This window comes from Euwallacea fornicatus, chromosome 3 (genome assembly GCF_040115645.1).
Source record: "Euwallacea fornicatus isolate EFF26 chromosome 3, ASM4011564v1, whole genome shotgun sequence".
NCBI classification, from domain to species: Eukaryota; Metazoa; Arthropoda; class Insecta; order Coleoptera; family Curculionidae; genus Euwallacea; species Euwallacea fornicatus.
In genome coordinates, this window is record NC_089543.1 from 1,257,736 (window position 1) to 1,283,608 (window position 25,873).

General features: G+C 35.3%; 2 protein-coding genes across 4 annotated transcripts in view; one reads left to right on the forward strand and one right to left on the reverse strand.

Moving 5' to 3' along the window:
* LOC136350646 (lachesin-like) overlaps positions 1-25,873 on the forward strand; it is a 314,414-nt gene that overhangs the window by 127,010 nt on the left and 161,531 nt on the right. The gene's annotated exons all lie outside the window — the stretch shown is intronic.
* Positions 1-25,873, reverse strand: part of Slip1 (SLo interacting protein 1) — an 88,072-nt gene that overhangs the window by 3,423 nt on the left and 58,776 nt on the right. For both annotated transcript variants that reach the window (XM_066302568.1, XM_066302567.1), the window contains exons 2-4: positions 13,108-13,338; positions 1,868-2,035; positions 278-376 (exon numbers count right to left, since the gene is read on the reverse strand). In XM_066302568.1, coding sequence (XP_066158665.1) covers positions 278-376; positions 1,868-2,035; positions 13,108-13,338 — 498 coding nt within the window. The remainder of the gene's footprint in view (positions 1-277; positions 377-1,867; positions 2,036-13,107; positions 13,339-25,873) is intronic.

A 25,873-nucleotide genomic window follows, 5' to 3' on the forward strand; every position in this document is an offset into this window, starting at 1 on the left:
ACACGACGACCCGTTAGGGCGCAGACCTAGATCAGGGCCCCATAGGAATTCTGCAACCTGATTAAGACGCTTGCCCATCTGTTCCCCAGTGGCTGGACTGCTTTTCCCGACCGATGAAGTTATAATCACGTCTACAGACCACGTATGCACACGATTTAACCTCAAAAATAGAGTTGGAGTGATCATTCGGCGGTCTCGACAGAGTCATCGATTTTACCCCTGGTTAGGGTTGCTGCAATGGGGTGGCGCCCTCGAGCTTAAAAGTTCGGTTTCTTACCCTATTATAACATCTGCTGACTAGCAAAGTAACGGCTTTCCGGTTCTCAGCGAAAAGTGACTCCGTCTCCTCCTTATTTGCCACATCTTTGCCATTTACCTATGAAAAAGAAATAGGAGATAGTTTACGACTTTTACTTCAAGCCATTGCACAAAGAAGTTATAAAGAAGGAGTTACGACGTAACGGGTTGCCGAGTATTGTTGCACTTTATAATCCAAAAAATTCAACGGTTAAATATTTCGATGTTGATAGAACATTTCACATTTCAATAATGCAACGCTCACATAAAAATTTTAGGGCTCTCAACTAGATATGAGTAGGTGGGTACGTTATGAGCAGGGCTATAAGGGACGCTTTTATTGAAACTTTACGGTATCGGCAACAAAAATGCAACATATTGAAGCTCTTAGTTTGCAGTGTGTTTTATTCTGAGCTTATGCCGAACCAGAGGAAAAAAGATATGCAAAGTATGTAGAATATTTCGCTTTGTCGAGGCCCGCATTCTGTTATAAGAGATTTTTCACACTAGGATTTGCAATTTGAATGGATAAAAATTCCCTCGGATTTCTGCATACATCTCAGATCGTATCGTGTGTAGCTTTTTGAAGATTGGGTATTATATTCTGGGCTTCTCGTGCGTAACTTAAGGTTCGGTTTATGCCATTTCGTTCGTATTACAATTTAGACCTGCGATGCTAAAAGCAGGATACATTTCAAATGTAAAAAAGTATATCTAGGAAGCCTTTCAATGCGCGTACATATTCTTGATGAAATAGGCTTGAATTAAACAGGTTTAGTGAGATAAACGGTGAACGCGAAAGTTGATTTGAAATATACTCAAATTTTCCTTTGGCAGCTTTGATGAACTGTTAAGAAATATACAGGGTGAGCGAGATGGACGAGGCCAAAAACGTCTGTTTGTCAGACAAAGGACAAAGACCTCACGGATCGTAAATCATGTTATAAGAAAATTAAAAATGCCTAATTTTGTAATAAAATCTTTCGGGCGCAATTCTCACTTTTTCAGTATTTTGTTAGAGAAATCAAATTTTGGATGGACATCAAAAAACACCGCCTATCTACGAAGCTAACGTGGCAAGGGCTTTTCTGCCATCGTTTAGTTTCATCTAAGTCGAGTTCAGACTCAGTTTATTAACCAAATTCGTCATGTAAGGTTTGAGAGTAAACCGAGCTGAATGGTGAAATCGCTCCGAGTGTCATTAGCGGAACAACCCCTAAATTTAATAATGGTCGAGATAGCCCACTTTTGTAGTGAAAGATGAACATCCTGTATTACGAAATTGAACAGTATATCCTCTACTGTTTCAATGCATTATACATAACCTAGAACCTTTTCGTGTTTAATTTTAATCGGCCCAAATAAAAAAGTTAGATAGAGTCGACCACCTCCCACCGCCGCCTGGTATAAACGCTTATCCTTTGTTCGTGTTTCTTACGCACACTCTGTATTAAAAATTGATGCATTTCTCCAGAGGAATTCCAAAATGATAGGAACTGAGGGCAAAAATATGTAGTCCTGGAAACAACACCCTGTAGATTCCGATCCCTATTAAGTGTGGGCTACCTACCTGTAAAATTTGATCACCCTGTCTAAGCCTTCCATCTCGATCCGCTACACTTTGTGGCGCAATATCCCGAATATACACTTCTGTACAAGTATCTACTTCTGAACCGGAACTATAGCACACAGTGAGGCCCAGCTTTTCATCACTGCTGCATTTTCTTAAAGTTACTTCCTGCAACAAAACGGTTTAAAGTGAAATAAGATAAAATCAAGCCGGCTTTCTGCCACGATAAAGAAATTCGAAAGGTACGAGGAACGAGAGGACAACAAGGGAATATTTTAGTGGTTGCACCTTTTAGGGAAAATGTTTTCGATTGTTTGAGAGCGGCCCTTTTCGTGAGCGTTTTACTGTGGATTAAATCGGCCTTAATTTAAAATGTTCTTAGATATTCTGAAGAAAAACGGGTCTGAAATAGAGGTGTGACAGAAGATTTTTGGTCTTTTAGGCCCCTCTGGCTTTAACAAATAATCTGAGGTCTCCCCCAACATCGATAAGTATAAAGAAATGGGGAAAGATAATGGGGATGTACGGGGACCGAGTCGCCGATATATCTGTCATATAAGGGATGATTTCCTATTGACCCTTTATATCAAAATAACATATTACGGCTAGGTTAAAGGAAACTTTTTTTCCTTGGATCCTTATCGAGACCTCGACGATAAGTTACGAGGATATCTATTAGGCTATTTTCGGCAATATGGCCACTGGGTGCCGATTCTATTTTCCAATTTTTTTACAAGTTCCCCTAAATGACGGATAGAACTTTTATTGAACTTGATTTATAGCTGTCCGGTCGAAGCGATAAATTTTCATTAGCATCCTATAATCTGCAAAACTCTCCGTCTCCAATCGCATTTAGATATCATAAGTAGCCTACGCAAAGCCTTTAATCTTGCATACTAAGTCCATCATTCAAAGATATTATCTATCAATCATCATAGGAAGAAAACAAGTTGTAACAGCTACGTCTACGTCGCCAGGGGTATTAAGACTGGTAAAGGAAGTTCAAACAAGGACCAGTACGTCTCTATGGGGTAGCGCCAATCCTCAGCGTGAGCCAGAAATTTTGAACACATTTAATGGATTATGCTTTAAATGTCGACTAATGTGCGATGAAATGCAAACTTTGCCCTAATGGCTACGTAAACATGATGCTAATTTTTCAAACAGAGACGGACTCAATGCCTTATTTTGGTGAAAACCTTCCCAAATCGACCTTTTATTAAAACGATCAAAGTAATCATGACGATAAAAATATCTCATTCATTATAAGATAAATTAAAGTGTATCAGCAACTGCTTCAAATGCAAATCAAACTAAATTTGCCATAAACGAAATTGAATCTGAGTTGATACATGTGGAAAATGGAGAGAATGTTGTTAAGAGGAAAACAGATAAAAAGGAAATGGTAAGAGTAATTATACGGGGAGATTATCTGAAAATAAAATAGAGCCGCGGGGCTCTATTTTATTTTCAGATTCAATGACTTTAGGTAGGGGTGATTTTAAAGGTTTCTCCGAAGCGGTTCTCACCAACTAGATAAAACCAGTTATTGTTCAAATCTACGTTGTATGGATAATCTAGTGATGATGAGTTTAACGACAAGGAAGATATGGCATTTCCGACAGGCGACAATTTGAGCATTTGAAAAAGTGGGATATCAAGAAGTGTCTGTTTCCTTTTTGAAAAATGAGATTAACTGGTAAACCGAATGATAAAGTAAACTAGGTAGCCACTAAGATCACTAATTTTAAAATTCTGAATAAAGCAAAGTTAACGCCAGTAAAGAAATCTTTGCTACAAATGAAATTTTGGGGAAAACCTTGGAAATTCTGTTCTATGTATCCGTTTCTCAGACCTATTATTGGTACGTAAACACAGAATTGCTGATGCAGCTTTATACAGGGCGAGTTGCAACGGAACCGACACAAAACAGATACGTCAAGGAGATCTTAAAATATGAGGATTTGTTAAATTTTTTTTGTATTGTTGACAATTGAGGAAATATTGATCTCCGAAGTTGGTTTGTTAATGTCGAAAAAACAACATATTTCCGTAATGCGTCATCACAATACATGGAACATGTTTTATGCTTATAAACATCTTTAATTAGTGGAACTGTGAACTGGAAGGGTGCACAATAAGGGTTGGATTGGGGGTAAGGTAAAATCTAAAAAAGTTAGGATTTTTTTTATCTGTATAGTAAATAACAAATGGGCAATACAATTTAATAGTTAATTGAATTCTGAAACTTTTGTTACCCTTTAAAATATATCGAAAACTTTATTATTTTTGATAAAACTGCAGTTTTGTTAGACAGAACCAAATCAAATGAAAGGGATTTAAAGATATCACTAGTCAAAAACGATGCGGTTTTTAATTGGTAAGCTATTTGTAATTTAGCAAAGTCACACAAGTGAGAGTTATCGTAAATGTCGCATTCCATCATTGCATTACATTTAAATGGTAATCTCTTTAAATTTGACCTCCTAGCTCCCAAGACTGCGAATTGATCAAAAATGATAAGGTTTGTAACACATTTTGAAGGAAAAGAAAAGTTTTAGAATTAAATTTGCTATTAAATGATTTTTTTTTAAATATAAATTTTACAGTCTGTCACAATAAAATATAAAATGAACATTTAGTAACTTTTTTTCGTGCAGAAACCGAAAATGATTTGAAAGAGACTAACACTTCAGTCTGCCTCAGTTTTTAGTTGAATCTGTCGGTCAATTCCAGTGGATTAAATCTCTTAAGTCTATTTGAACAAGTACTCGAGTCCAAAAGGTTGACGGCTAGATGGTTGGGGTGGTTGTTCAAACGTTTGAGATAGCTTGCAGCTCTTTCCTGGATAATTTCTTTGATAGTTTTTATTTTCAGGTCTCGGTGAATGGTATCATTGCTCACATACCATGGGGCGCCTGCTAGCAATCGTAGAGTTTTGTATTGAGAATCTCTGTAATATGTTAATGTCGAGTTGCTAGAAGTTCCCCAAAGTTGGATGCCATAAGTCCAAATAGGTTGAATAATGCATTTATAAATTAAGGTTTTATTGTTTAGGCTCAATTTTGAATGATAGCCTATGAGCCAGGCAAGGTTGCTATTAAATGGTGTTGTACGTTTGTTAACCGCATTATAGATTAAAAAAATCTTATCTATTTTAAGCTTTATCTTGGCCCTAATCTAACCCTCTTTTCAGCATCTATCGACTTCATATTTTTACCAATTAAAGATATCTAAAAGAATAAAACAAGTTCCAGATTTGGTTGTGTTGAAATAATGCTTTACTCAAATATGCCGTTTTTTAGAAATTTACAAGTCGTTTTTGAAGGTCAACATTTCCTCAACTATCAACTGTAGGAAAAAGTATATTCCACAAATTGTCATATTTTTAGGTCTCCTACACATCTGTCCTGTGTCGGTTTTCTTAGAAGTCGCCGTGTAGATTAAGATCAAAAGGAACCTGGAGTGTCAAGCCTAAAAGTCCTAGCTAATTCTACATTTAATATTTATATAATATATTTATAAATATATTATATAAATTATATATATATATATATATAATGTAATAAAATAAGTAAAGCATTAGTTAGGTCAGTCAAATTTTCTGATATAACGTCATATAGGAAATTTATACTTAGATTATTCGTCATAAACAAAGGATTGGACATAAGTAACACTGAAAAATTGCAAAATGTAAAGATAAAAGAATATGGAGAAGTGAAAATAAATTGCAACTTTTCTACTTTTGTCTTTTTCAATATGATTCTGAGATTTCTAACAGCTTCGAACATACTTTTCTTTACCGCCTTCCAAACAAAGTCTATAGAGTATATTGAAGTATATGAATATTTAATAAGTAATTTATATTAAAGCAAAATCAAAACAGAAAACAATGGAAAAGCACATATTCGAAAGACACTATAGAGTAATGGACGGTATCACACGCCAAGTAAGGGATTTTTAACTAGATTTTCAACTTGTTTTTTGATGTCTTGCTTTTGCATGGAATTCGGTTACGACAGGGAACTGAGCATAAAAGAAACAGTGATTATGCAGATAACCTGAAGCAGTGTATATAGAAAAAACCTAGGGATTTAGATATAAAAGCCAAATTTTAATAAAATATATAAGGTCACGTAACCGTGCTGTTACCGACACGGTGGCGGCATTGTTATGTTAATCGAGGCTTTTTAAAAACACATTATATCCTTTTAAATGGGCGATGACAGGGGGAATTAGAGGCAAAAACCCATTTGACGCAACGATTTCATGAAGGCTGTGCCCTTTACCTGAAAATGTGTTAATTAAAAAAACAAAGCTTAAACTTGGAGATGTGTAGTGTGCTATCGACCTATGCTTGAACCAACATTCAATCAACCATGTTTGTTTTACACCGACAAAACAAAGACACAGAAGAAGAACGTCAACAACACTACACTAACTTTGTATGCAAATTTGCGTTATCTCTCATCATGTATAAACCTCTTAAAGAATTCAGAAGTTGCCGTCAAAAAGTTTTTAGCGACGGTTATGAGAGGCCTTTTTAAAAGACAGAACGTGCATTATTTAATCATATACAGAGCGGCGTCAAAAGTAAATATCGGACATAAATTACCCGGGACGTGTATGAATTATTATATTCTTCAGTTCGAGATAATGCACTTTAATAAAACATTCAAAAAATCATAAATAAAAGTTGAGAGCCACACCTCCGCTATTAAAACAGTTCGTTAATTAATAATTTATTGTCATCGGTGGTCGAGGGGGCATCTTAAGATAAATGACAAACCTCTGCTAAAGTATATTGTATTAAACCGATTTATTCGATGGCTTACACTTTGATTTATTAATGCCATTAGGTGGCCTTTGGTGATTTATTCTGACCTAGCGAGAGACTTTCTCACTGTCATAATCGGTTTCCAACGCCGTTCAAGAACTAATCGTTAAATTCAAATAACGCTTGTGGGGAAGCTGCCAATTATTCAATTTAAATCATTTTGCCAATCTTCCGAGATGTGAAGGAGGAAATACTTTCCTAGTTTTACAGGCTCTAATTTTCGTTTCAAAGATCTAGCAATTAGTTATATAGGCTAAAATTACTCAATTAAGCCATCCAGAAGCAGGAAGGAATAACTTTTACAACACCTCTTGTGCATGTTCTTTATTTTGACTTCTCCAATTTGACTATTCAACGAATTTTGAAACCTACCGAATACTTGATCGCCTTTAGGGATGTGGGTATGTAGATGATTTGCCGTCAAGGAGGAAATCTATTAACAATACTCAGGCTTGTAAGGAGGAAAATAATAGAATGAATTTCCCATATTAAACTGCAATACAACAAATTGCCTCTGGCAGTAGCAATTAACTTTTGTACGAAACTAGGTCTAGTTGAAAGGCAGAAAAGTTGGCAACGAAGCGAGTGATTATCTTTCAGCGATCGAACACCTACAACAAAACCGGGCACCGTAAAATCTCGGAGATTAATGCAGAAAAACCTGCTGCAAAGTAATTTATATCAGGATTAATCTATTAAACCCCATTAGGCGCAAACCACGAGGTAATTATCGTATACCCCGGTAAAAAATAGGAAACCATCAACTTGCCGGAAGTAAAACGTCTCTTTAACAACCAATTGTTAACTTATTACAAACTGTTAGAGATATTCTTTAGTATTTGTGTATGCATCGTTAGCCTCTTTGCTGTATAATAGGAAAGGCTAATGATTTCGAATCATCAATGGGAAGGTTTATACTGGACGTCAATCATTTTTGGCTCATTTAAATAATCGTATTTAGCTTGACTTATATTAAATGCCATTCATAGTGTAATATGTAGAAAAATTCTACTTAAAGTTACTTTACGCACTTTTAACGAGAACGTTTACTTTTGATTCTACATAGAGCACCAAAAGTCCCGCAAAAATTCGTTAAAAAATGAACGAGATATGTTTCATCAAAATGCTGGAAGATGTCAAATATTTTTGTAGTTATGAATTTTTGGTAAAACAGACATGTATACAGGGTTTCCCATGTAATAAATAAGTACACTTTTTCATTTTTTCTTTATGAAATCCTATGTATATTATAACGTTTTTGAATTCTTTGGAAAGTTCTCAACACATTTTGTGTAACATATCTGTTTAAATTCAACATAAATTCAAATGTTTGCGCAATATGGCCATTAGAGTGGCCCGCTAGATTACCTGATCTCACCCCTATGGACTTTTTTTAATGGGATTATATGAAACATAGGATGTATTTAAATAAGCCCAATAATATAGAAGAATTAAAAAAATTAATTAGTCAAGGCGCTCAACCAATATTTTCTGATATGACAGGAAAAATTCATGAGGCAGTTTAAATTAGGATTTACCCACAAGTCAAGAAATCAACGCGACACAATTCGAATATTTAATACATTAGATCATAGTACGTAATTTGTATTGTTATTTTTTAAGCATTAATAGTTCTATTATTATTTTTTTATTTTTTCTATTATTGTTTCGACACCTGTTGAATTTAAATGTGGATGTGTTACTTGAAATATATACAGAATTTCCCAAAGAATTCAAAACGTCATAACATATATGGAGTTCCACAAAGAAAAAATGAGAAAGTACATTTATCTATTACATGGATAATCGTGTATATACGTTTGTCACGTAAAAAAAAACAATAAAAAACTTGCCGTGTTTCAAGATTTTAATGAAAAATAATTCCTTCTATTTTTAATTAATTATTGAGGGACTTTTGATCCTTTCTGTATATGCCACCTAGTTTTTACGCTAATGTTTAAAAAGTGGAAAAGCTTGTTCTCGACTTGCTAGTGAAGCAACAAAATTGTTTCGGACACGTCAAACTTAATTTCTAAGCGCGCATGATTTGATAAAATGAAAATCCCTTTTCAAATAAGAAATGAAAATGATAGGTCCATATTAAATTAAAGTGAGTTTGGAATCAAGATCTTAAACGCGAAAAACGCCTATGTCGTGAAGAAAAAAAAACTAACACCAAAATGAATTCAACTGTTGCAGTTAAAGTGGCAGTTTTTGAAATATTTTTTGTTGAAAATTTTTATTTTTAGTAAAAACTCAGCAGACAAAAACAATTTGGCAATGCCGTTTACAGCATATTAAAAAGTTAAAAAAATGACAATTGTTTTTCCATTTGATCTATTTTATAAGTTTCACCGTTTCGGAAATGAAAATGAACACATCGATATAAAACACCCTGTATACACACCTTTCAGATTTTCACAAGTATCGCATTTGAATTAAAGTTCATTTGTGTTTATTTTATTTTGTCCCACTTTTAAATGACTGTCCCCATTCGCCAATAGAATCCGTCATCCTTCACTCACTTTATTTACCGTTATTATCACATTGAATTTAAAGGTGGAAATTAAAAAAAAATACTTAATAAACAATTCTTCTTTTTGAAGTCATTAAATGGGCAAATTTTCACAATTTGCGATTGTCTTGCTACCAAAATTGACGTTACCATATTCTAATTTTTCATTAAAATTAGGCCTAAAAAGTATTATTTTGTATTATAACTTTGTAGAGTCTATAACTTTTTTATTTTTAGATATTTTTCAATATAAAAAAAATTAACTTCGGATCTTGGGCTATTTAAATTTTAAATTGATGAAGAACTTGGCCTAAATCCTCCCGTATATTCCTTGTTTAAAATTATGCAAATTTTATGTGTTATTACCCTTATATAGCCTTTATCCACGTATTACATTTAATTTGCTACGAAGATTGTTACAACAGAATTTGGAAACGGTGAAGATAACGGATATATGAGTTTAACACGTAAAATGGGGAATATCAATTTTTGAGGGCCATGATTACAAAATTTTCGGAGAATCTTATATTTTCTTTATGTCAATGATGAGTAACATTCCGGAGTATTTGTGCCCTAGGATCCTTTATTCATACTACATCGCAAGACCCCTTGGCAAGAATCTAATGCAAACAAGAGCAAGAAAACCTGATGGATGCTCATCTGATGAAAGGACTTAGGAGCTTAACCGAATCAAAGCCCATTGAAACTGGCGTCATTAGACCTCAAGGCAAAATATAATAATCTATGATGGCTTTATCATTTTCGTTAATTATAAATCCATCGTCTGGATTTAGGAGTTCGAGGTAAACAAGAAAATCAGTTTGATATCTCTAATTTGTCCAGGCAGGAACCCCCGGCTCTAATCGATTCAGCAAACATTAACTCTATATCACTTGACGACCAAGAGAGGTCAAACATTGAATCTCCGAAGTAATATTTGAATTCTGCTTTGAATTGGGGAGATTTTAAGTTTAAGCTGCTTTATGATTAAAATTTAGGTCAGGGTTTAGGGTAGTTTTGGGGATGATCGATTAATGGTATTATATTTACAGATGCCAGACTGGATCGCACAACATATTGTGTAACCCGCCGGGATTTAAAGGAAAAGTAATGATTTTTCGATTTTTATTTCTTTCGCTCTCTTAAAGTAGCCCCTAGTTTATTAATATATAGTAGGCATCCCATGTTTTTATTGGCTTTTCGCCACATTATTTTTCGACACTTCGGTCGTACGCAATTTGGACTGTATAAAAATAGTTTAATAAACTTGTTTCGCCATTTGTTTGATTTTTATGCAGGGATTTGCGAGAAGATGACGAGCCAGGGAAAATGGAAAAAGTTTTGGAATTATTATACAAGCAGAGAAAATGAGTAGATTTTATCCCGGCTCATCTTATTATATGACAGACAAAGTTTTTCGATTAAAAAGAGCCCTTTCAAAATTTCAAGGGATAACCAAATATTACTGATTTCGATTCTCAAAAGTCGCTCCCAATGGAATTTGAGCTTTTTTTATAAATCTTGTTTTCTGTTTTGTACCCTCGAATAGTCACAGAAACGCCAAATCAACGGAGGTAGCTTTTTGCAAAGACACTCCCTAACGAATCTAATAAAATAGGTCTTTCGAGAGAGCATTTGACAAGATTTTATATAGATCCACTCTTTTTTTTTAAACACTAAACTTTCTTTTCATTCAGATTGCCTTTGAAGGGTGGCTTTCGCGTTCCCGCCAAAGTACAAAAAAAATCTATTAATCTCGTAAGGCAGCATCAACTTACGCAGGAAATGTGCCGGTATCCAACAACATCGTAAAGTAAATCGATTTCTGGACGTAATTCCCACTTGAGGTCTGCAGGGAAATCAAACGGCACCACCTTTGACAACGGATTGATAGCGAAGACTGCAGCTCATATGGCCTGTCACGTTTCTAATGCAGCCTGGATATCCAATATTCAAAAGACGCTACGAGGTATGTTTTTTAACATCCCTGATACAAAACTTTATAGCGGGTGTAAATTAGACTTAGGATAAAGTCGCTAGATTCTTTGTGGGACGTGATTGTCAGAGATTGGGCAAATATCACGTTTATTAAGCTGCTTCTGAAGATGGTGGCAGGAACATAGACGACCGTAGTCGACGGTAAGGAGGATATAAAGGCCATTTTGTTGAGTAAACAAGGCCAATTTTAAAGGTTGATGCAAGGAGGGGCAGGAAAGGTGTATTTTACTATGTGTAAACTATGCTGCACGAAAGGAGACATGTAAAACTATTAAATAATTTTTTTTTGTACCGGACTTAAAATAAAAATTACGCTAAAAGGGCCGCTCTCAAAACGCAATTAATATAATAATGTGTATAAAGTAATAATAATTAATTAATAATGTGGACCATGCGATCTTGAATAAATCTTCAGGTAGCGTATATAAAGAAAATAATATTAATAAACAGAAAAGGAATATACGTAACATCTCCTTGTGATGCCGACGATCATTCACTACCAATAAAAGTTAAGCGAAAGAAAAACGATTTTTCTAATTACGTCGTCATTACATCGAATGAGTGATATGATCTCTCTCTCTCTCTCTCTCTCTCTATATATATATATATATATATATATATATATATATATATATATATATATATATATATATATATATATATATATATATATATATCTCTTTGCATAGGATTCAAAAGTGACTGAAATCATTGTTAAAACGAATTTTTAAGAACTTTCTAACTTGTGTTTCTTCGGAAAGAATACGATAGTTTGCATTTTTAAAATTTTTTCAGTTCACTTGCGCATGCGTTACATATTAAAAGAGCGCCGTAGAGGAGGGTGCAAGGAATGCGAAGCTTAATAAATTCACAAATCTGATCTCTATATCGATCACGAACACCTCGCCTGAAAGCTAAGAAAAAGCAGTTTGAACACCTCCATTTCAGCTTTATAAGCTCTTTTTAGGAAAAATAACTTATTTTAAAAACAATGAAAAGCGGTGTTATTTTACGCTCTAATCGTCTAATGTGTATCCTACGGCCCTATATTTATCATCTTTTTCATTTTACAAATCCTACTACACGGTAAGTTACAAAAGTTACACTTAGCAGTGGAAATCCCAGTAAATTTCTTCAACAAAAGTGGTACGTCTGCGATTTATGAAAAGTTTAATAAATGTCTCCCAACTTCTTAAAATATGTTCCAGCTGGTAATAGTTCGCAATTGTAAAGGCCCGGCAAACTAAATTACTCTGAGATATATCGTGACGTGGCTCCGGGCTGAATCCGAAGCGGTTAATTAAAAAAGAACAGAGCCTTTTCTAAAGGGGATTTTAGTTTTAAGAACAAAATGCCTCGTTTGCTCGTTCTAACTTCTAAATAAGGAAATTCAGGCGCCGGTGCTATTTTAATATTATTTATGACAGCTTAAAACGTTTTATGGTTAATCGTCTTGGCCTGTGCCTGGCTCTATTTAGTTCCTTTTATTTATTGCTCCGGCTCTTTTACGAATTGCTCCTCCAGATTACGCCTTCAAGACATAATTTAATGAACGATTAAATAAATTTTTGCCACTAGTGCGGTCACTAGATAATCTGAAAAAAAAAATCGTTCTTCCTTGTTCGAGGGTGCATAGCCTCGTCCCCGAGGGTTTGGCATAATAACAGTTTTACTAAATCCGGGCACGCTTTGCCGCTTCAGGTTAGGCATTAATTAAAATCAGGTAAACGTTTCATTAATGCTCTGAAGCTATATTAAATGTATTTCGGCAGTATTCTGTAAACAAATGGCACTTCTGATATCCTACCCCCTCTAAACGTCAATAGAGGGGCATGTAATAATTCGCGTAAACAACCCTAGGAAGGAATTTCTCATTTTTCCCTCACGTACCTCTAAATCTATGTCGTGGGTGAAACAGTCTATTGTATTCTCCTCGTCAATCCACTGGATTCCGCAGAGGTCGGTTTGGCAGCTGGTCGACACGTACCTGGAACCATCTCTTGAATGCACCGGAGAACCTGTGGTGCGTCTCTTCACTTCCACGACGATAGGTTCCTGGGCTGTCATAAATGCCCTGACGGCATCCTCGTGGGGGAAACTGCTCACATCCGTACCATTAACCTAAGAAACATAGCAGTATATTAGTTTGAATTTAAACGGAAGGTGGAAATTTATTAAGAGCAGCACTAACTAGGCCTATAGTATAGAGGAAATCAATTTTTACAACATTCGAAAGCAGAAAAGTTCATTTTAATACCTCGTCGAAGCGAGGGAAGTCTCGATTTGTTTTACAGGTAAAGTTCTTTAAGGCAGTATAGGTAGTAGCCGGAAACATTATCGTACTTTCCCGGAAGTTGGCCTTTTTGCAAGTTTTCCACTACAACGCACACTTTTTCCATAAAATTTGTTTCGAACACTTTAAAATTCATGGCGAACATTTTTAGCATATCATTTAACTTAATTGTCCAACTTTTGGAAACTCTTCTAAGATCACTTCTTTGGATAAAAGTGTGGATAAGAACAGCGCCTTTTTTAATTCTTACGGAGGAAAAATATCAATTTTCTCCAATAATGAATACGGTCTGGGCCCTATCATTAGTGCGGCTTCAGCTTCAACTTGTTGAATGGAAAACCCGAAAATGCAATTGCATGGTGCTAAAAGGAAACCTACATGAGGCGGAAATTTCACCTCCTGTGTACTGGATGTTTATATGAAGGCTTAACGAATGGGATAAGCTATCAAGGAAGCCAAAAATGACTTTTTGCCTTATTGGAAAATTTTCTGTGCGCATTTTACTTCAGGTAAATAATTAAGAATTTTACGCCCCTCATTCGGATTTCTTTAAACTTCAATTCTTTATTAATTGAAGTCTTGTAAACTCATCAAGACTTATTGTCTTGAAATAGATTTCGAGCGAAGCTGCTCCACACACACGAAGTAAGTAAAATTACAAGAAAAATACCTTTTTGATTGAAAATTTTTGAACTGCTCTTTAGTTTTATTTCAACGTAAAGAACCTTTCAACGTAAAATGTGGTCTTGATTGGTAGGTGTGATATGAGGAAGAAGGTTGAACGTGCATTATCTGCAAGTACCGTAGACTGGCAGGTGATATCTATCGCATTGCAGAGCACGCAACACTTTCAATTAAATTAATTAAGGTAAAAATGGCATAGCACTTTGAGAACAAAACAAATTAATGATGGCTTGCCTGCAAAAATTATGGGTCTCTTGACTTTTGAAGTCGGATCAGATTAAACAATAAAGTTCATTAAAAATTATTGCTGCGATGGGATAGGATTGTTGATTAGGTCGTTGCATATGGAGTTATAAAACTTCGTGAAAAGTTCTCAATTAGAATATAATAGAGATCTCTTACATGTGACAGCACGTACATAATTTGCACTCATTATCAGGTGAAGATATTCAAATGGCCTCCTACATGGATACCTCGACTTCTTGGGCTTCCGATTTTGCGAATAAATTAGTTGTACCTACCAGATTAGAGGACAGACCACTCATCAATAATTCAAGACAGCTGCTACCCTTTCATTATAAGACACTAAGCTCGAGTAGTAATGAGCTTTTCGAGTTGCTCCTAACAGAACTTCATTTTTCAGGTTAGGTAAACCAGGGCTAAATCTAAATCGATCAATTTGTACCTATTTCTGGGCCTTCCAATCTCAAACCCTGGATAAAATACTTTTTTACTCTGCATAGATCGCTAACGAATCGTCCAGGGTTTCTCGAAAGAAAACAAGAGGAACGTTTTTGCCTTTTTTTGCGTTTCAATTTATTTCTGGGTGTTCCTGGAAAAACGTGTTTTTGTTTGAGTAGTTAATTACTCGGAAACTTGCTAGGTTTAAGGGTGTTTGTAAAACTAAAACCTCCTAAAAACACGAATTAGAATGTTTGAATGCGGCCCCCCGCCAATGATACCCAGAGGCATCGTTTTACTCGAATGAGCTTCTATATGGACTAAGATATGTCTTGTATAATATTATATATTGCTTGTTAACAATCTATTTCGTTATTTAGTTTGCCCCATTTAATATGAATGATTGTTCCACGTTCCATGTTCGAGCAATTTTTCTTCAACTTTTCCTCATGAAAGTTAAACAGCAATGTCAAGTCACAGACGATCAAGCAATAAAAATTAAATATCATTCATCATAACCGCACACGCTAACTACCAAAAAGTGCACAGTCAAGCCTCGAAAATTAGCCCTGACGGTATAATTAATATAATGTTTTAATTAAATGTGGCTTTACCCCATTTCGCCACTAAATCTAATTAAAATAGAAGCTAAATTCCTTCTCTCAGAAAAATGTTAACTTCATGACTCATGTGGTATATCCTAACGTGCACCTGGATAAAATCACTCACTATATAAACGGACTAAATACACTCGCGTGAAACCTTTCTCTTTTTGACAAATTAATTCCCATGAAACAGTAGTTTCTGAGAAAATAATGGGATTATTGGAAACAACACTGTCGTAAGAACTGTAAGTTTAGCATTCTCACAACCTCGGTTAGCTCCGTGTTCTTTTTGATTTAATGTATTTTCTGTGGACACTGGCTCAAACGGATTCCCGAGATATCTACATTCAAGATCAGAAAAAATATGTTTTTTTTTTCAAAATTTTTGTTCTACTGTTTCTCATTCTAGCCGACAGATGTAAGTCCTGTATTGAATCTGGTTATCTTAATTGAGATCATGGAGATTTGCGAACGTAGGTTCACACACCCTTATTTTCTTTAAAGAATTTTTTGGTGGCGTAACTTAACAAAAGCATTCTAGGGTATCCTTAGGTAGCTTGAACGTATTTTTGAACCTGTGGAGCGGTGCTACATCAACGGTTTCCGTAATATCTAAGGTAAATATGGGTTCTCCGTCTACCGCTTTTTTTATGATCACCCATTATTGAGTTGAAACAAAGACAAAAACAGGCCTTCAAAATTATTTCAGAATTTGTCGAAAAAGCTAGAAATCTCGTATTTTTGTCGTAATCTAATTCCAAAGTAAGTTTTTAATTATTTTTTACTCGATATTAATTATATTCTCTGAAGTTTAGTTTTTCTAACATTTTTACCAATCCTCGCTTTTTATTTAGTACAGCTCTGATCTAATTTATAAAGATTTTTAGGCACTTTTTTAATGAACTGCTATGATGAAAAAACAAAGTGAAACTATTGATAAAATGAAAAATCTTTATTTATTCTTGCAAATAAATTTCTTCGCCTTCAAAGTCCTCCCCACACGACACAATGTACTTCGTTCGTAATCGTTTTTTCCAATCCTTGAAACAGTCAGAGAAATCTTTTTCTGGTACGGCCTTCAATACTTTCTTCAATTCTGCTTTTATCTCCTTAATCGAGTCGAAACCGTGTCCCCGGAACGGTCTTTTAAGATTGTTGAACAGTCAGAAGTCCAACGGTGCTAAATCATGCGATTACGGTGGTTGTGACACGATATGGGTCGAGTTTTTGGCAAAACGTTCTCGAAGAACTAATGCAGTGTGCAACGGTGCATTATCGTGATGCAAAAACCAAAAATTTTCTGCCCATAATTCCGATCTCTTGAGGCGAATACTTCATGCAGATAATGCATGACGCTCAAATAATACTTCATGTTAACAGTTTGGTCTAGCTGAAGCAATTCATAGTGCACAAGGGGGCGATAATCGAAGGAAACTATCAACATGACCTTGATTTTTGAGCGACTTTGGCGCGGATTTTCCGTTCTTGGTTCAGCTTTTGCGTGATATTTTCTCGGTTGGTCGATTATTTCCTGGCGGCATACACTGATCCAAATCTCATCTCCCGTAATACTGCATTTCATGACGTCCTGGTAGTCAGAAATCATTGTTTGACCGACTTCAACGCGACGTTTTTTTCAAAAAAATTCAATAAAATTTAGCGCAAATTACTTTCTCAACAAAATCAGACATTGTCAAAAATCGAACAACACGCTTTTGCAAATTTAGAAAAACACGTGTAGCTCTGCCCCAATTGAATATATTGACACTTTGCGTAGATATCACAAACAGTGGTACCAACCTACAAAACATAATTTCATGACTTCACAGTACCCGCGAAGTTTAAATGAGAAGTTAACCGTATCTTTTGATAACATCGGAATACGCTGGAGCTATTGCAATAATTATTATTACTACGAACAAGTAAGTTGACTGTATTAATTGCTTTACTCTCAGCTTCAAAGCTGTAGTCGAAAATAGCTGATTTTGGTTTTTAAGTTCTATTAGAGCGCCATGTATTTGGAATACTGGAGCTGAAAACAAGCATAAAACATTCGCAAATCATGCTTATTGATTATTGCTTTCAATGCATGATGGAACCGTCAACAAAACGAAAAGAAATGATTAATATCCGTGGTTTTGAACGGAGATTATTGTTGGCTGAACCTCTTCGTGATCATATTTTAGTCGGTTTAATGTCAAGAGACAGTCTAGCCTGCAAACCTTGCATCTGACATCTGAAATAGAGTGTCTCCCTGCTTATTATTTGTTTGCCGGGTTTAAACATTTCATTGAAAAACTATTATGGCCACGATAAGAGGGAGAGTGCAACAAATTTAATGGAGTTGCAGTAGAGTTTATATATACATGCAGGAACTAAACTTGAAGGCAAAAATTGCTATTTACTGCGCTCTATTAGATACCGCGTCGTTTTGACAGCTAGGAAAATTGGGCTTTTTTAAATTAAGAAATACGTCCCTGCATGCGAGGGAAGTATGTATATGCCATTAAATACTGAAATTGAGTGGAATGGTTTTGAAATGTTTTGATGGAAACGCATGCTGCAGGTGCGAATAACGCGCCAGGAAATCTGTTTCCCCAAAGTTTAAATTGCATGTTACCATTGTAAAGGGAGCCAAATAAATCTGAGCTATTGCCAAATTATTTATGGCACTGTCGAGTTTTTATAAAAATACCAGAGCTCTTTGAATTTATGCCACACATGTTCGATTTTTTTCTCTTAATCATGATTTATCTCGGGTAAAGAAGAAATAAAAAATTGCCAGCCCTGTGGATGTTTTTCCATGGGCGCGAAGAGCTGCTTAAAGAGGACGTCTAACACATCCATCGTCAGGCTCAAGTAGACATTTCCCTGCTTTGTTCCCGCAAATAGGGCACGCCTAGAGTTTTACTCATGTTTACATTTGATTTTAATTCCATTAGAGTATAATAGCATAAGGTTCTATCCTTAGCTTAGATTTCTCCTAAAATTCTAATTTAAAAGGTGTTGTATAAAATCCATAAAAATTGCATCGTAATGGAGGGTGGAATTTTTAGCCTTTTTATCGTCCTTAACAGTTTGGATACGGCTATGTAGTGCTTCCCCTATTGCAGACAAGAACGGTGTGATGGCATCGTCATGAAGGATTGCATCGCTTTTGCTTCATTAGGTTTCAGACCGGCGTCGAAAACGCGCATATGGGGGAATTATCCAGAATTTCCAACATGTTCAGAGGCTCATCATGTAGAAAATTTTCCTCGCCCATAAGGGGCAGACTGTTTAAAAGGCCGATGTAGCTTTTGAGGGTTCTTTGAGGTAGCGATGAGGGAACTGATTTACACTCACACTTCAACAATTCTTCGGTTTGCTCAAAAATTCGCCAATCACTAAAAAATACCGAGATGTTAAATATATAACTCTGCCTTTTTCGAACACCTCTGTTTTAGTGTTCCCAAATTATCCGTCTAAATAGAGCCTAAAGGAAAATTTAGGAATTTTAGAATTTCATGTAAGGATTGGATGTAGGGACGTAACGAAGTTTCGTCAAGTCAATATTTGCTCTCCTTGGATCCTTAACGAGTTTATCTTTCATCTTTAAAAGATCCTTAAAAGGAATAGAATACAATATCCCGAGAAATCGGGACAAGTGAAATTTTGCAGTAACATTCCGGAAAATAAATTTTTATAGCACAATCCGTCCTTTCCCTTTCTAAAAAGTCGATACATCAAACCGCCCCATGGAGTTTTAAAGGAACTTCCTAACTGGCTGGAATTTATGACTTCACTAAGAAGATCCCATCTCCTTCGGTTTATGTTGTTGACGAATCTAATTTTTGGGAAAGGATTGAGGAATTTTAAGACACATTAAATTTTATATATTCAGCTCACTACTAATCGTTCCAATCCCCAAATATACCGAAATATAAGAAGTTCATATTTTTTATAGACACTCCGAAGTTCTTTTTATTGACCGAGGGTTTGAGGTCGTTCCCTATTCGAAGCATTATGTTGCCGTAGGGAGCTAAATATTCAGCTATATATATATGGAAAACTTTCATTAATGTAGCTTGTAGAATGTGTAACTGTTTTCTGAAATAATAGACAATACTAAGTTAAAGTGAGAAATTAGCTTCGAAATATTTTATTGCATGTGCTGTGTGCGGAAACAGTTTTTGTCCTTTCTTGAGATGGAAACTCCGTCAGCACTATAACTTCGAGCCAGTTCTGTAATTGTTGTGGCTTAACGCTATTCATTTGCTGGTGCCGACTTCGTAATAAATTGCCATACTAAATTTATCGTTCATTGCTATATTGTCTAAAGTCTAAATAACCTTTTAATAAACAAATGCAACATATGCATGTTCAAATTACATACTTGTAAGTAGCCTGAAATGAAATAATGGAGACGTATCCTGCATTTGATGGAGAAAATTGGACGAACAGTAAATTTCTTTTTCAAACACCTGGCGATACAACCAATTAGCCACGTTTTCAGATTCGGAGATACAGAAAATGATAAATAGCTGGAGAGGCATTTATGGATTAAAAGTCTGTTAAAGCTTTGCAGGAATTTCTTGCATCATGTAAACTGAATTGCTTTACGAACGACGTTTCCGTCACAGTTGTTGCAGTAAACCATTACCCCACACCAACTTGTACAGCGGAATTAGAAAAATAAAGGTGGAAGAGCTTTATTTGCAACCACCCTGTATATCTCTTCTTATAGAATGTGCTCTATTTCTTTGTCGCACTATTTTAACCCCGTATTCTATGCATAAAAATGTTAGAATCTGTACCTCTTCCTTCTGCTGCAAAAAACCAGCATAATGACAAAAATAAAAATATCTTTAGGATATATCACTTGCAAAGTGGCCTGTATTTAATAAGTTTAACGTTCTAACGACCTGACACGACGGCTCATATATTATTAATTGCCCGAATACACAAAAACAACTGGGCCCTGCTAAAGTTTGTAATAGTATCCGGTACCCCAAACAGATGCAATTTAGCTCGCTCCCAATTTTATTGTGTCGTTATTAATTAATTAATGTCAAAGCTTACTGATGCCACCCTATAAATTTGTAATGAAATCTGCCGTTACACCGCTAATTTGCGTTTCACCAATTTGTTCTCATCCATGTGCCGTTTGTCATCAATAATCACGCAGTGTAATTATTGCGAGTCTGGAAAGATCTGAATATTCTTGTTAAATTTGATTATTTGCATACTACTGATCGTTCATCCGCAATCTCGAAAGGTACCGACGGTGAAGTCTGAGCAGCCAGTCGTAAAACAATTTCTTAATTTGGCGGTGAAGTTGAGGATTTCACACTAGCAAATTTGTTAACCATAAAAAAATAAACTGAAATTTAATATTTCTGTGCGTTAAATGCATCGGATTTTATGTGCATCTTAGTAGGTCATAAATCTGTTCTATGTCATAAATTCAAATATAAATCATGTCATAGTATGAGGTTTTATTTCTTACAAAGTTAACTCGGTTTTATTTTTATACAGCACGTGCTAATCTTTAACACACGAGATTTACCAGAGAGTGACGTTATGACATTTACAGGAACTTATACAAATGTAAGAGTTTCCTTCGCGATTCATAAACATCAATGGTTTCTAAACTACATTAAAGCTAGTCGTTAAAAAGCTACAAAGCGCGAGCTTCCGCAACATGAAAAATATTTAAACCCTTTAACCAAATAGTAGATAGAGAAAGGCTCTTTGTAAACTCGATAACGACCACTTAAAGCCTTAAATAGGGCGTTGCTAACACAACCGCAAATTGTAGAAACTTCTAATGCTTCAGTAAATACTAAATGGTAAAAAATATACTCAGAAACTTAGCTCACTGACACAGAAATTCAATATCCCATGGACAAAGACTTTATCAGGTCAATTTGCTCGCTGCCTGGGGCTGTTTGCTATGTGTAAAAAATGCAAAAAAACTCGCCCTTCTAGCCCATTTCACTATCCCACACTTAAAAGCCCTTATTTATTCTTCAGTATATTCCCTAAAGTACGGCATTAGGAATCTACTTAGTCCACCGACAGAATTAATTAATGGAGAAGCAAGGCGTGGATATTACACTGCGGACGCTGGGACACGTTCCCTTGTTTTAGGTGGAGCAAGATTTCCATAGGAGCAAAAATATTTATGTAAATTGGGAGCACCGTTTTTGTACTCAGGTGTCTTTATTATTTGTAATACCGTTTGAAGCAAACCAGATGTACATCACTGAAGTCCGGAATTGGGGCCATTTGTTACATAAAAGCTTTGGTTGGAGCACTGGACTCTTTGGGTAATTTCTTCCCCCGCATCGACACTCAAAATGGAAGAACTTGAAAACACCCGTTATATCTGTGGAAAAGCTCGCCGAAATTCCAAGAATTTATTTTCATTTGCCACACGGGCAATATACCTCCTAAGGTGTGAAGAAGTTATTAGAACAGTTAGGGTGATATATTAGCTCAACACAAACAACCATTTGTTGAGACTTAACTCTAAATGGAAGCAAATCCTTAAATTAACTTTTCAGTGAGGTGCTGGACATAGAAATTTATCTTTTAGCTGTGAACTATCATTACCCAAAAGTGCCTCTTAACCACTATAGCACCGCAGCTCGATACACAGTATCATATTAATATGATTAGGCTCCTTTACATCAAATTACCATAATTTCCTGGTTCTAAGCAGCCCAGAACGCGCAAACGGCGCTCTTGAACTTTCTTTAGTACTATTTTTATGGGAGATACTAATGTATAATGGATTTAAACTCTCCCATAAATTTTTCAGAAACGTATGCTCTGAGGGCTATAAAGGTTAATATGCTTTTGTGGGAAGGAAGTGTGTCTGCCTTATGAATGGCTGTTATGATATACAGCAGCAATCTATTAGTTATGATAATATTAACAAAAAGGTATACGAATGATGCTCGTCTTAACAATTTGAAAATTCGAAATTTTTAGGATGTTCTGTACTGCTCTATAGATCCTGGATGCCTTAATTGGGCGGAGTCAATGAGCCAGTTTCAAGTACCTTTGTTTCAGGGGTTCTTCCAAAATAATGAAAATCGATATTAAGGAGTTCCCGTATTTCAGAAATTGAAAGAGGTATTACAGCCTTGTGTGTTAGATATCTCATCGAGATGAGTAGATTGAGATATTTCTTGAGCATAATTGCTTCACGGATTTCTCACATATTTTCTGTCAAAGTTTGGGAAATAGCGAAGGGTAGGCCACCTGTATAATTTCGAGACCGAATATTTCAGTTTTTCTGCCGGAGTCAGTACCATGTATTCTAGAGGCACTCTCAAAATTGCAAAAGTAGGTACCAAACTGCCTCCGTATGTCAGAAATGCAAGCATAGAGTGACTAGCAGAAAGTACGCACCATATGGGATTTTTTTTTATTTGAATTTATCGGAATAATTTATTCTTGATAAAAATTTGTGCACTCCTGTAAACTCAACAGGGATTTTACAAAATTGGTGTATCTAATTTCATGTGGGTGATATTCGAAAATTATGAAAATGGCTGATGAGTAAAGTACTTTTATTTTTAATTTTAAAGGAAACATCTGTTATTAAAACTTGTCTAGAATTAAAAGATAAGTCTAACCATGAAGTTTCAAGTTTCTATCCCACAATATAATAAGTTTCTGATATATTCAAATAAAATAAAAAAACCCATATGTTTCCTACTTTCTGTCAGTCACTCTATATTATACCTCGGTTTATGCAGGCTCATACAGCCCATCCAAACAATCCATTTAAGTAATATTTTTAAGGAAATAATACTTTTATTCTACAGGTTACCGAGATTTAAAATTAAAATTTTGATTTAAATTCGGTATTCAAAGTTTGGAAGGGGTCGAAAAGGGGCTCCTTAAAACTAAAACCTTAGCTCTCCCCATTTAAAACTTTTGAAGATCATTTTAAAATTTGTGAGTTGCTGTTTACAGCTTAGTTGAACTGGCATATGAAAATCCTACATTGACCCTGTTTTCGTACTTTATTCAACAGCAAAACTTTGATACTGCTGGGTATTTTTACAAACATATCATAATGATTTGGATATTATCGACTCCATGTCTCATATTAATGAAATCTGCTGAGTTTTTGAATGGTGTCAGACTTTATTTAGTGATAGAAAGGGTAACTGTTTTCACAGATACACTTGAAACCGGATTCTTGAAATCTCGATTCGATTTCAAGATTTCGATTCGTTTAATTGCTTTATTAATTAACTTGCGGCTAGATTTGGCAAAGGTATTTCGTAGCTCTTTGCAGATGACAAGGATGTTTGCAAAGATGTCGAAATTTCTTTGCCGAATTCGTATTTAAAACACAATTAAACTTGATACAATGCCAAGCGAAACGAAATCGAGATTTCAGTGATCCGGGCTCTGCTGATCTGACCTGGTGTTGAGCCTTGATTAACACTTAAAAAATACAGCTGAAAAACAATACTGGCAGATATATAAGCATTCATTAATCAAAGGTTTTCTTTCCAACAATTTCACACAATTTGAATGTTCCTAAAGCCATTTGACACTACGAGGTTGCCACTATAAATACGTCAGTTGCGGTAGTTAGGGTGAAGGCATTTATTTTCGAAGACAGGATGTTTATTTACAACTCCTGCACAACGGGAAAATTAAATAAAAAGAACCACAGCGGGAACATTTTTTCTACACCTCGACTGATTGGTTTTCAATAAGGATTTTTTTAATTTTTACCTGCAGATTTTCTCATAAATTCATTAGTAGCGCACTCTTCTCGGTTACAGGCTCTATGTAAGATTTAAATATAAAAAAGACGAGAATAACGTCAGGGAAAATTAAGCTCTTTCAGGCGCCCAATTTCTTTGATCTGTTTACATGGAGATTTATTTTCAGGAGGTCTGATTTAATTCACTGTCATTTGACCCGATGAATGAATAAATTTTTGTGTAAATCGATGTGAGGGAGCTTTGGGCGGAATAAAAATCAACATGCACTTAGGCCTTTACATATAACCAAAAATTTAAATCAAAATTAATATATGCAGCTCGTGTACTTAAAGATAAAGCTCTATATCCGCATGCGAGGGGAAACTAATTCTAAATGCAAATCCGCTGGTCCTCTTTTTTCCAAAAGCTGCATTATTTATTTAAATTTCCTAGATTTTTTTAAAGTGGGATATATAGGGAATCGGCCCCGAAACATGAATTTTATTACCAGGGACCCCAGATGCCTAATTAATTCCATCCTTGTCGGTTCGCATTTGGAATTTTTTCATATTAAACGATACCACGTTATTTCATTACAAAATTGTATTGCAGGATCTCACCATTATTTGGGTCATTACGTTAATGTCTAATTGCCACATTGCTGCTATATTCCCTTTTAGCTGGAATATTCAACACTAAATCACATTAGGTGAAAGTAAATTTATTTAATGAATGCGAAATTTAACTTTTCTTTAACAAAAAACTGCTTTCTAAAACGTTACAAAGTGTAAATAACTTTTCCTCACTAAAATTGCTACTCGAGCGTAACTTTATTTTGGCAGCTTACTGAAGATGTTTCGCTGAATGGTGGGCTAAATATAATCCCAAATATGTGTTCCTTCCTGTATGCGAAGTTTATTACAGGAGGATCTCATTAACATATGTTTCACACCTTCTAACATAAAAATCCAGGATAGAAATCGATAAAACTGATTACCTAAAAGGGCATAAATTCTCAAAGGGTATTTCACCTTAAACCAACGGGTAGCTCTAACTACTGACTTTTATTAATTTCTGGTTATCACAATCTGATAGAGATCAAACGTTTCAGGGTGATAAATTAAGGGTTTGCTGTTCACTCTTTTTATGTCAAAGTTACTTTGATATATGGACGTTTAGATAGGGTGCAGTTATCGGAAAAACTTGTCGGAACTGAAGTGAACACTTATTATTGAGGCTTTAATGTCGATAAATTGTTGATTTACTGAAAATTTTGACAGAATGCCTGGCTATTTGTCACCACAGAGCATATTTCACATCGTGGCAAAAACACACACCCGATGGGAATTTCCAGTAGTAATTCCCATTAGAGCTAACGGTCAATTAAAACTTTCATCATATTAAGCAGGGAGTTCTTAATAACTTTCTTATTTTTAGAGATTTTTATTGGAAAAAGTTCCGGCAATTACGGCGGCCGGACAACAAAAGGATCTTAGAAGTTTTTATTTCGTCCAAAAAATAGATTTTAAAGAAAATGGATCTTTATAAGGATACTTTCGACGGCCTAAAGCCTCCTGAAAGAAGTAGGAACAATTTCATCTTCTAATCTAGGGAGAGGCTGTTCGTGTTCAATGATAAAAGGAATTGAAAAATCCTTCCCGAAGTATAGGGCA